This window comes from Fukomys damarensis, unplaced genomic scaffold, assembly GCF_012274545.1.
Source record: "Fukomys damarensis isolate Sample0158 unplaced genomic scaffold, DMR_v1.0_HiC HiC_scaffold_28, whole genome shotgun sequence".
Taxonomy (NCBI): Eukaryota; Metazoa; Chordata; class Mammalia; order Rodentia; family Bathyergidae; genus Fukomys; species Fukomys damarensis.
In genome coordinates, this window is record NW_022900940.1 from 41,645,871 (window position 1) to 41,657,186 (window position 11,316).

Genomic DNA, 11,316 nt, shown 5'->3' on the forward strand with positions numbered 1-11,316 from the left:
GGTAGATGCTCCGGCGGGGGGGGGGGGCGAGGGGCTGAATCCGGCTGATGGGGGGAGCTGGGCGTGGGTGTGTCGGGGACAGGGACAGAGGGAGGGAGGGACGAGGGTGGGCCTGGGGCGGGGCGTCAAGACAGGACCGGGCTCTCAAAGGTGTGCCGCGAGCTGGGGTCCCCTTGGCTCAGTCCTGGATCTGAGGATGCTGGGCCAGGATGGGGCGAGTAGGGGTCTAACCAGGGCAGGTGCACGGGCCGGCTCACCTCCCTCTCGCTGAAGCGCAGCGAGTGTCCAGAGAGCGCTGTGGCGTATCCCTGCTCCAGCAGCTCCGGACTCCACAGCTGCCGGCAGCCCACCACGTGGTAGCGAAACACCAGCTGGCGATGTGCCCCAATCCGAGCCAGCTCATCCTAAAGGGGCATCGTGAGGGTAGTGGAGCCTCTGATTGCCACCTCTCCCGCGCAATGCCCACTCCCAGGGTTCCTCCTCCCCAGCCTTGCCCCGGAAGCTGCATACTTGTGACAGGTTGGTCATCAGATCTGCCTGTGGTACGAAGACTGTGAATGGCCCTTCGCCCTTGAGCTCCTTGTATTCCTGGGGAAGTTGGGAATGATGCAGGGTTCCAGAGACAATCCTCAAAAGGTCTGAACTCTGAGCAAGGCCCTCCACGCCCCCATGGGAGCATGGAGAGAGGCAGGTGGGCCCAGGTGGGTTACTCACGAACAGGTGGAGACTAAAGAATGAGGCCTGCTTGTCCCGAAGGAGTTCCTGGAGGAGTGAGGATCAGCTCAGATTTGGGGTGGCCTCCAGTCAGGCCTGGTTCCTGCCCCCGCATCTGCACCCCAAGGTCTGGCCCAGGCAGAGATGAAGAAAGGGCAGCCAGGGGAGTCTGAGCTAAGGCCAGGATTACTGTCGTGCATCATAGCTGGGTCAGGCCCAGGAAGAGTCAAGGCTCAAATCCTAGTTCAGGCGCCTGGAACATGGCCAAGATCAAGTCGGGACAGACGGGCACCATTACCAGGCCAACTCGCGCGCGGCAGGTGAAACCATCTCCCACAGTACGGGCTGTGTCGCAAGTGCATGTTCTCTGGCCATCCCCTGTGCTTTTGCACACAGCGTAAGGGCTGCAGCCTCCATTATTCTGAGGCAGGGACAGAAAAGGAGGCATCAGTGGCTTCCCAGACTCTTATGTCCCACCCAGCCTGTGGCCATGAAGTTCCTGCCCAACTCCGACAGCTCTGTTTCTATCCCAGGAACCAGACTGGAGCTGTAGGAAAGGTGGCCCCCACTACACAGGCCCTCAGGACCCTCCTGAGGTAAGGAGGGCTGCTTTCTGCCACAGACCCAGGCCTGTGGAATGTGCTGGTGTGGGGGACCTGACCTTGGAGCAGGGGTCCAGGAGCTCACAGGTCTGGATGCCATCTCCGCTGTAACCCTCACGGCAGTTGCAGAACACCTGTCCCAAATCCTAGTCAGTGGGGCTGCCGGGAGCTAGGAGCTGGCCCGTGCCCGAGATCAAAGGACCCCCCCCTCAGGTCCGGTCTGAAGGAGGAGCCACTGAAAGAGGATGAGGAAATGGGACGGCCCGCGTCCGCTCTGCATGCTGACCTGCTGGGGGCCTGTGGAGATGCAATCGGCATGAATGTGGCAGCCCCCATTGTGGACAAGACAGCTTTTAACCTCTGGAGGAAGAGACTGGGGTAAGGGGTGGCCCTTGGGGGCCCCTCCACTCACCCGTCCTTCTGTACCTTCAGGTGCTTGCCCGCCCCTCCGGGCCTCTACCCACACCTTGGGTGGCTTCCACCCCTCCTAGTCTGCTTCAGATTGAAGACGAAACCGGGCTTCTAGCCTGCCAGCCCTTGGGTAGGGGCCCAACCTCACCCTGGCACAGCTCCCCGTCGCCGGTGTAGCCATCCTGGCAGGTGCATGTCCGCTGTCCAGGTGCCACCTTGGTGCAGTTGGCATGTGGGGAGCAGCCCCCATGGCTGTGGGCACATGGGTCCACCTCTGGGAGTAGCGTGTTGCCCAGAGTTGTAAGGAGCGGGCAGGGTGCAGGAGCGGGACAGCAGAGTCAAAGGTCAGAGGGAGGGTAGGACCCAAGATGGGACAGCAGTGGGGGACAGCCACCCCCGCTATTTCAGAAAAGGACCCGGGGCACCCAGGGGCTGGACCTGAACAGTAGCTCCCATTGCCCGAGTATCCGGCGGCACAGACGCAGGCAGGGGCTCCAGCTGAGCTCTGTATGCAGCTAGGAGGGATGGCAGCAGCTCAGCCTGTGGCTGCGGCCCCTGCCCTGTCCCCGTCCTCCACTGCTTGCCCACCTGCCCCAGGTTGGTCTCACTCACTTGGCATTGAGGTCACACTTTGCACACTGTGGGCCAGAGATTTCTGGAGACAGGAGGGAGGTTCTAGTCAGGCAGGCGCACGAAGTCTCCCTCGTAGTCATGCACCCCCGTATGCCCTTGTGTCCCACTCACTCTGGTCACAGCGGAGGCCCTGCCAGCCCACATTACAGACACAGCTTCCATCCCCTCGCAGCCCCTCCTGGCAGAGTCCATGGGCACAGTCGCACACTGGGAGGGGCACAAGGAGCACAGAGATCATGCGGTGCCTGTGTCCTGCCCCCCAGGTGCCCACCGCCCGGCCCCTGCCAGCCCTCACCTCCAGTGCAGTTGGGTCCATAGCGGCCCAGCTCACACATCTCACAGGCCGTTCCGTGGAAGCCCTCCTGGCAGCGACACTCCCCACTGCCCAGAAACCTGTCCTGGCACTGCCCGTGGCCTGAGCACACACCTCCCAGACCCCCAGGGCATGGCTCACACAATGTGCCGAAGTAGCCAGGGCAGCAGTCAGGCACCTGCGAAAGGCAGGAAGGGAGGAGGGCAAAGTCTTGCACAGGGTACAGTGGATGACGGGGAAGGAAAAAGTAGGGGCGCCTTGGGTCCATAGACCCAGGGACAGGCAGATAAAAGCTGAAAGCAGCTGAATGCCTTCTACCACCCGCCCCTGGCGAGGGTGGGGAAACTGAGGCACAAGACTGGAAGAGCAGTGCCCAGACCCCACAGTGAGGGGAAATGCCCACTCTAGGCTGAGTCCCTTCCTCTGTCCCCATTCCTGCTCTCCAGGGGATGGACAGAAGGACAAACACTAGCCGTCTGACTGCACGTCTCTCCCTCCCCTTCTTAAGACCATCCTTGCCTCTGCCCTTAGAATCCAGCCTGACTCCTCCTCTGTCCCCGCTGCCTTCCCCTGGCCAAAGACTTGTGGTGGGAGGGCATGGAGGGCAAACCTGGATCTTCTTGACACACGTGTGAGAACAGCCCCGGGAGAAGGAAAGGCCTGATCTGTACACACAGCTCTTCTTGGGCGTGTTCTGGAACAGGACAGCAGGAGAGTCAGCCAGTGGGCTGGGCAGGGACAGGGCCGTGAATGGGGAGACCGACAAATGGATTGCAGGAGTCTAGGCTGATAAGACAGATGGGAGCAGGGCCAGAACAGACCTGCTGGGGGAGGGCAGCAGGCCCCGGGGCACCTTCGAGCAGAGCAGGGGCCTCTGGGCCTCTCCCTGGAGCTGGCTGCCCAGCAACGCCATCCCCCATGCAGGCGGCAGAGTGGGCCTAGGGTGTGGGTGGGCTGCTTGGGAGCTAAGGGCAGTGAAGTGGCGAAGGACAGCTGTGCTAAACCCAGCCTCACCTGCAGCTGGAAGCCCTGGGTGCAGCGGAACTTCCGGGTGCAGTTTATACATTTCTCCTGGGAAGAACAGGGCGTCAGGGGATCCTTAGCCAAGCCAACCAGCAGCCACGGCCCTGCCTTCCTCCAGCCCCGGCCTCTCACCCGCAGGGCCTCTGCATGGCTGTGCAGGCAGCGGCTTGAACCCACAGTCAGGACACCAGACAGGCCAAACAGTGAGTAGCCAGGACCCTTCAGCAAGGGACCTTCCAGAGGTGTGTGGTTCACCTCAGGCTGGGAAGTGAGGTCAGAAGTTGAATGCGCCCACACCTCCATCACTTAAGGGGCTGTGAAGCCAAGGGCAGCTCCAAGGATGGGGGTCTCCCAGGAGCAGAGGTTAGAGGCTCCTAGGGAGAGAAGCTCCAAAGAAAAGGGGTCTTCAAGAGCAGAGTCCCCGGGGAAGGGTTTCCACACTCCCGGTCCCTCAAACCTGGCCACTGTGGTTGTAGAAGACAAGCCAGTGGGCCGGGCCCAGCATGGAGTTGCGGTGTCCCCCCCTCTGTAGGGCTTCCGTGGAGAGTGCCTCCCCCAGGATCACATGGTGTCGCACTGTGTCTGCATCCTGGGGGCGGGGGTACTCAGCTCAGGGGGATCCGGGATTATCAAGTACTCTGGACATCACTGTGCTGTGTCCTTTTTTTTTGGCCTCAGCGCAGGAGGCTTTCTAGATGTTCAGCCATCACCCCAGGAAACATGGACTCACCAGGCTGCTGTTGCCCTGGACCTCCAAGGATTGGTTTGTGGGCACAAAGATGGTATAGGCAGTGGCAGCCTCGATCTGAGGGACCAACTGGTGGCGCTAGGGACAGGGGTTAGGGTGGCCATATTAATCCTAGTCCTGACACCGGCTACCAGACAGCCTTATCCAGACCAGGCAAGGGGCCTCCAAGCAGGCACCCCTCTTGCTGTCCTACTTTACCTGCAGCAGCTCCCCGAAGAGGCGAAAGGCAGGCACCTGTTTCAGCTGCTGCAGCACCCCCTGCCCAGCCTGCACGACCCCTCGCGGAGGCAGCAAGACCTGGTATGGACACGAGAGGCTATCATTGCCTCTTGGGCTGCCTGGGCCATTTCCGGCACACACCCTCCTGCTGCTGTACCTGGCTGATGATGTGCAGGACACCGTCAGTAGCAAGGAGGTCAGCCACATCCACGCTGGCGTTCTGCACCCAGACCCTCTGGAAGGTGGAAGGCAGTAGGCAGAGCTCAGTGCAGGGGGCACAGACATTTTGAGAGTGGCTGGGCCTGGCCTGGAACACTCAGACTCTGGCTCTGCCAGGTAGGTGTACAGTGAGGACAGTTATGTGTGCAGACAGCCCCTCACTGGCCCAACGGCGATGTAGGCTCTGTGACCTGAGCTCAAATGAGCAGGGTGGGAGAACCCCGAACTCACACTCCGGGACCCTGGTGTGGGGGATCTGTAACCACTCGAGCTCCCTCCCACGGCCTGTCCGGCCCCCTCCTCTGCCCAGAGATCGCCCCATACCCCACTGATGTTGTGAATCTCCCAGCGTGTGGTGGGGTTCAGAGTAACCACCTCCCGTCCACCTAGCCGGGCCAGGTCCTCCTCAGAGAGGGCACCCTGGAGAAGATGGGCCCTGAGGGACAACAGTTTGGGGGAAAAGAAGCCGGTTACTGTAACACAGAGGCCCCTGGGGCCGGGCACTTCCCCCAACAGGTGGACACATGCCAGGAGCGGACCCAGGTCTCCTCTGCCTCTGTGGGGAGTGCCTGGGTCCCACAGAGCTGCCCCGCCAATGGCCTGGCCCTCTCACAGCTGCCCCACCTGACCAAAACTGGCAGCATCTTCGGCTGCAGCCAGAAGGCCTTGTCCTCGGGGCTCAGCCTGCGGATGGCAGACTCAGAGGGCACCAGGACTGTGACGCGGTTGTCAGCGGAAAGAGTGATGCTGGCACTCTGTGCACGTGAAAGGGGTGGGGTGATGCAGGCAGCCTCCAGGTCTGCCCCTGCCTCCAGCTTTTGGAATGTTAGGTGACACGCCCGTTTCCAGAAGGGCCTGCTTGATTTGAACCCCCAACCCCAGTAGCCTGCCCTGTCCTACCTTGAACCACTGGTAGAAGGTGGAGAAGTGGGCATTTGCCTCCAGTTCCTACAGGGAGGGAAAGAGCTGACAATGTCTATCTAGGGCCTATCCAAGCCCCACCCTGCCAGGGACCTGAGCACCACCACCTTCCCTCCTGAGGGGCTCAGGACTCCCGTCCACGCCCAGGGAAGGGAGGACAAGCTACCACCACTCACACGGAAGATGTCTCCATAGCAATTGAAGCCATCACCCCCAAAATGAGGGGGACACGAACAGACTCGCTGACCGCCCCCCACCGCCTTGCAGGTGGCCTGGTGGGAGCGGGAGAGAGACATGGCCCTCATTTGGCACCTGTGTGGCAGCTGGACCCCACCTGTGCATCGTGTCTGTCCCCTTTACCGTCCACCCCTGCTCTCCCCGTCCAGCCCCCAGCCCTCCTCTGTCTCCGTCTGCCCATCTGTCTGATCACCCTGCCTGTGGCCTTCAGTGGGTCTTGCTCTCCGAGTTCACTGAACATCTGACGTGGAAACTGCCCCACCTCATCAAGGCAGTGAGGTTGGTACTCAGGGATGGTGTTTCCCAGGCAGCCCTGCACCTTAGGAGCTTGCCAGAGGGGGACTCGGGCGTGGTGAGGGATGGCATGGAGCTGGAAGCACCCAGAGGAACAAGGGATGGGGACAGGTAGAACGGACAAAGGTGGCTGGGCAGGGCGGGCCAGGACCGGCTCTGGCAGGACCTGTGGCCTTCATAAGAAGGATGAAGATTTCGTCCTGTGGCAGCATGAGGGAGTGACATGGATTCGGGTGGGGTTTTTTCCTTTTTATTCGGATTTGGGGTTTAGAAACTGGCCAAGTTGTCAAGGGACAGAGTTATCCAGAGGGAGAGCACTGCAGCCAGCCCCAGCCCAGAAGCCTGCCCAGGGCCCCGAGCCTCGCCCCGCTCACCAGGCCATGGCAGCCTCCGTTGCCTGCCCTGCAGGGGTCAATGGGGCTGCACTCGTAGCCATCCCCGGCGAAGCCCAGCTTGCAGGTGCACTGGCTCTGGGGAGTCAGGGAGCACAGGTCCTCGTAACCATGAGCTCCCAGCCCTGTCCTGCTCCGTGCCCAGCCTCTCACTGGGCACTCCCCACAGGTACTGCTTCCAGCCTGCCCTGCAGCTCTGGTTCTAGATATCCCCTGGGTGACACTGAAGAAAGGTGGCATTGACAGGGAAGTATCCGTGGAGCCTTGGTGCCCCACTGCACTTGGAGCCCTGCCAGGGCACAGGGGTCAGCGGCTTGCGGTAAGTGGGCAGGTGTCTGTTAAGGCCAGCCTAACGATGGCAGTTTGGGTTCCACCTCTGCCCCTACCACCCTGTTTAGCTGCTTTGGCCTCTCCCACTACGTGCCAGTGCCCTTGGGCCTGTCCACACTCAAGTGACAATCCCAGTAGCCTTCATTTGCAAACCAGCGACGTCTGACCTGCTCATTCAGAACTCTAGTCATGAACTTTAAGGCTCCTGATGAGGTTCAGAGCTCTAGGCCCTGTGCCCATACAAGCTCTTCTTGCCAAGGCACTATGGGCTGGAGCCCTGAGGCCACTGTGGAATTGGGAGGACAGGAAGCCCTATGGGTCCTCACACAAGCCCAAGCCCTGTGGAGACTGACTCTGAAACAGCCAGGCCTGCCCTTCTCACTAGCACAGCAGATGACCTCAAACCTCTGTCAATATTCACACTCGCCAGGCCTGCAGTGCTTGAGGCGGAAGGCTCCGGGAGACTGTGAATAGCATCTAAGATTGCAAAGTTCCAGAGCTAGGTTTCCAGGTCCCGGGGGCATGGGTCTCTTCCTGCTTTGTTTGGTATCACATTCCCTGAGTCTAGACCAGGGACTGCCAGGTACCCGGTAACACATGGGAACCGAGGAACCGCTCCTGAGTACACGGCCCACATTTGTGTCTGGGCTTGCAGACCGAGCTTGAGCTTGGAGTGGATGTTCTTGGAGTCAGACAGCAAGGAGGAGAGATGCCCCGTGATAGAGGCCCCGTCACCCCACTGTTGCTCACCTGTCCTGGCCCCACATATCTGCAGAGTGCGTCGGCATGGCAGCCTCCACGAGTGTCCAGCCCACATTCATCAATGGCCACACAGACGTGGCCATCCCCACTCCAGCCCTTGTGGCACGTGCAGTGGTGGGTGCCCAGGTCCCCAGCGACACACTCAGCCTGTGACAGCCATGGATAAATGGCTCAGGGATTCAGGGCCAAGGACTGGGGTCCAGGGAGCCCGCTCCCGCCCCTGGCTCAGGACTTCGGGGAAGGGGAGAGAGAACTGACATTCTCTGAGCAGCCTCCACGGTCTGGCTGGGAGCAGGGGTTGCGGCGGGCGCAGGAGAAGCCGTCGCCCTCGAAGCCATCAAGACAGACACACCTGGGGTGGGGGAGGAGGGATGCTGGGTGCTGAGCACATCAATGCCCACGATTACCGGTGGACAGAGAAGCGTGAGTCCGTACCTGGTGACGCCCTCCTGGCTGATGCAGCGGGCGTGCTGGTGGCAGAGCTGAGCCGGCCCCGTGGGCCCACAGTCCCTCACAGTCTCATTGCAGAAGCGGCCGCTGAAGCCTGGGACACAAGTGCCCTGCTGACACACACCCCCACTGCCGGGACGGTTGTCACACAGACCGTGGATGCAGCCGCAGTCTGTAGGGAGGAGACGGGAGCAGAGAAATCGAGGCAGGAGGGAGTGTGATTGGGAGCCAGGGTTGGGTTCGCAGGGTGGGGATGGGAGGGCAGGAATGGGGCAGCCTGAAGAAATTTAACTTCGGGGCTACTATCTGAGGTCACGAGACTTGGAGGACAAGCAGAGAAAACGTGAAGGGGCCGTTCTGCACTTTCATCCCCTATTCTAGCTGCTCTGCTCCTAATACCCCGTTGGGAAGTTCTCCAAAGTGTCTGACCTAAACCTGCTTGCTTCACATTAAATCACAGTTGTCTTTCTGGTACAGGAGAAGGAGACAACATCTATTTCTGCTCCCTTCTTGGGTGCCCCAAGGCCCTTTCTAAGTCTGGGAGGTGGCTCGGGCCAGGGCCACTCACCTTCCTGGCACTGGTCTCCGTGCTTCTTTGGGTTGGAGCACACATGGCAGGCAATGCCCTTGTAGTCTGGGAAGCAGAGGCAGGTGCCATTGCCCTGGATCCCATCGCTACACTGGAAAGTGGGACACGGGTCAGTCATGGAAGGGATTCGGCCCACCCTGTCCCACAATGCCCGCCCTCCCCGAAGACCTCAGACCTCACCCTTCCGAATCTCTGATGCCCCCCTTGCAGAACAAGGCCTTGAAAGGCGCCAGGCTCTGGAGGCCTCATGCTCTCCCTAGAGACATCTGACTCCCTTTCCATAGCTGATGCTACAGGGCCCTGATGTCACAAAGTGGCAAAAACAGAATAACAAACACTACTGACCAGTAGCCTTTTAAAATACAGATGCAACAATCCGTCGATTTAATTCTTATTAAAATAATGGAAATAATTTGGCCCAACTGTCATTGCCTACACTAGAGAGGCAGGCTCACGGCTGTCCCTTAGCCAGTCACTGCCAGTCCAGAAAGAAGCGGTCCTTCTTATTCCAGAGGAGGGGGACTCACATTGCCTTTGCCATAGCAGGGGTTGGAGAAGCCCCCAGGACACTGTGTGCAGTCAGGTCCAAAAAACCCTTTGCAACAGCCGAGTTTCTGCAAGAGACAGAGCACATGTGGATCCAGGCTACGCCTGCCCCTACCCAGGATGCTTCTGCTCCCTGGTCTAACTGCAGAGCAAGGGAGCAGATGAGTTCCCTCAGTGTCACTTTTCCCCCAAGATTCAGGGTAGCTCTGAGGAAGGCATCCCACTCCACCCAGCTCGGGGCCCCAGGAGAGAAGTCTGCCGGGCTCCCTAGGCGCAGACACCCCACCCAGCTCACTGTGACGGTCTGGTTGCAGTAGTTCGCACAGCCCTTCTTCAGCACGTTGAGCCCAGCAGAGTCGTGGGTGTAGGCGCACTCCTTGGGAAGTATGTCCTGGGCAGGCGTACAGGGCCAGTCAGCGGGGCCTTGGGCAAGCCCTTCTGCAACGCTCCCACCCCCAGAGCCTCTGTGAAGTGTGGGGCCTCAGGATCCGGCGTGGCCTCTCATCCCATACTCCCCACTGTGACCTGAGGGAGAAGCCAGTAGCGGGGCTCAGGGAGCACGAGGCTGGGCTGAGGGACACTCACCAGCTTCACACTGTTCGGGGGGCACACGCTGGTGTTCAGGGCTTGACAGTCCACACAGGAGCCCTAGGCAGGGCAGGGAGGAAGGGAGGGCGTAGGGTCAGACATGGACGTTCGCAAGGGTGGCCAAGCTGAGGGAAGGGTGCAGGTGAAGGCCCCAAGGTGGGGAAGCAGCAGGGAGAGGAGGGAGGGAAGGAGACTCAGGCCTCCCGGGCTGTGGTACTTGAAGGGAGAATCATCAGGCTTGGTTGCAGGAACCCCAGCAGGTCTCTGGGGCTCTTCAGCTCGGCCAGTCACATCAGCCCACCCACTGGGTGGTACCTGCTACAGTCTGAATGTGGTTTGTCTCTACCAGAACTCATGTGGAGGCCTGGTCCCCCAGGTGTCAGTTTTGAGAGGTGGCGTCTAGAGTCTTGGGGGCTCCCCTTACTCGGGGATCGGTGGGGCCCTGCGATGGGCTAGTCAGCACCAGAGCGAGTTGTGACGGGTGAGGCTGGCGCCCCTTTGCTCCTCTCTTGCCCTGTGATGTACAAGACCCTAAGCAGAAGCCAAGCAGACACCAGTGCTGTGCTCCAGGACTCTCAGAACCGTGGGCCAAAGTAAACTCCTCCCTCTGAGTAACCCAGTCCTGAGCACTGCGGTCAATGCGATGCGGCCTCGGGCAGCACCCCTGCCTCGCACTGCAAGCTCTAGGGGGGTCTCAGCGTGAGCAACCTGGCTGTGGAGCGGGGCTCACCACCACGATCTTGTGCTGCTCCTCGTCACAGTGCTTAGGCAGGATGGGCAGGATGGTTGGAGGCAGCAGGACACCCTCCAGCATGTGGATGACACCGTTGGCCGCCAGTATGTCCACTTGTCTCAGAGGGACGCCCTCCGGGCCCAGCAGGATGCGCCCCTGCAGCACAGACCCCGTGTGTCACCCCAGTCCAGCGGCTCTCAGCTGGCCTTGCCGTGGCATGGAACATACCTGCCCTGGATCACCCCTTCCCGCCCTGTTGGGCCCCAGGTGAGAAGCCTCAGCATAGTGTCCTGATCGCCAAAGGGCGGATTGGGCCAGTCAGAAAGGGGCTGAACAACTGGCTGGGCAGGTCTCAGCCTCTCCACCAGGCCTGCTGGCTCTCACCTCATCAGAGACATTCACAGCCAGGACCTGGTTTGCCAGGGTGAGGATCCGCCCCTTGGCAATGAGCTTAGCCACAGTCATCTGGCGGGAAGAAAGGGAGGCTTTAAAACTGAGCACCCACCACACCTTGCTCAGGTGACACAGAGCCAACCTTCTGGTCCCAAGGTTTCCTCCAGCTACAATGTTGGGGGAGGGAGGGGGAGAGAAG

The 11,316-nt window shown here is 60.5% G+C and overlaps 1 protein-coding gene across 5 annotated transcripts in view; it reads right to left on the bottom strand.

The window, feature by feature from the left end:
* Positions 1-11,316, bottom strand: part of Stab1 (stabilin 1) — a 26,221-nt gene that overhangs the window by 5,289 nt on the left and 9,616 nt on the right. For 3 of the 5 annotated variants that reach the window (XM_033756898.1, XM_033756897.1, XM_033756899.1), the window contains exons 17-48: positions 11,109-11,189; positions 10,722-10,880; positions 9,989-10,051; positions 9,690-9,794; positions 9,385-9,471; positions 8,837-8,948; positions 8,254-8,440; positions 8,077-8,170; positions 7,807-7,965; positions 6,709-6,804; positions 5,980-6,075; positions 5,783-5,830; positions 5,507-5,637; positions 5,207-5,318; positions 4,821-4,898; positions 4,643-4,741; positions 4,427-4,522; positions 4,154-4,285; positions 3,829-3,957; positions 3,688-3,744; positions 3,284-3,367; positions 2,656-2,851; positions 2,472-2,567; positions 2,340-2,382; positions 2,166-2,242; positions 1,876-2,001; positions 1,603-1,676; positions 1,376-1,450; positions 1,013-1,135; positions 715-762; positions 511-588; positions 258-404 (exon numbers count right to left, since the gene is read on the bottom strand). In XM_033756898.1, the coding sequence (XP_033612789.1) occupies positions 258-404; positions 511-588; positions 715-762; positions 1,013-1,135; positions 1,376-1,450; positions 1,603-1,676; positions 1,876-2,001; positions 2,166-2,242; positions 2,340-2,382; positions 2,472-2,567; positions 2,656-2,851; positions 3,284-3,367; positions 3,688-3,744; positions 3,829-3,957; positions 4,154-4,285; positions 4,427-4,522; positions 4,643-4,741; positions 4,821-4,898; positions 5,207-5,318; positions 5,507-5,637; positions 5,783-5,830; positions 5,980-6,075; positions 6,709-6,804; positions 7,807-7,965; positions 8,077-8,170; positions 8,254-8,440; positions 8,837-8,948; positions 9,385-9,471; positions 9,690-9,794; positions 9,989-10,051; positions 10,722-10,880; positions 11,109-11,189 (3,288 nt within the window). The remainder of the gene's footprint in view (positions 1-257; positions 405-510; positions 589-714; positions 763-1,012; positions 1,136-1,375; positions 1,451-1,602; positions 1,677-1,875; positions 2,002-2,165; positions 2,243-2,339; positions 2,383-2,471; positions 2,568-2,655; positions 2,852-3,283; positions 3,368-3,687; positions 3,745-3,828; positions 3,958-4,153; positions 4,286-4,426; positions 4,523-4,642; positions 4,742-4,820; positions 4,899-5,206; positions 5,319-5,506; positions 5,638-5,782; positions 5,831-5,979; positions 6,076-6,708; positions 6,805-7,806; positions 7,966-8,076; positions 8,171-8,253; positions 8,441-8,836; positions 8,949-9,384; positions 9,472-9,689; positions 9,795-9,988; positions 10,052-10,721; positions 10,881-11,108; positions 11,190-11,316) is intronic. The other 2 variants (XM_010643096.3, XM_010643095.3) reach the window with 1 other exon arrangement.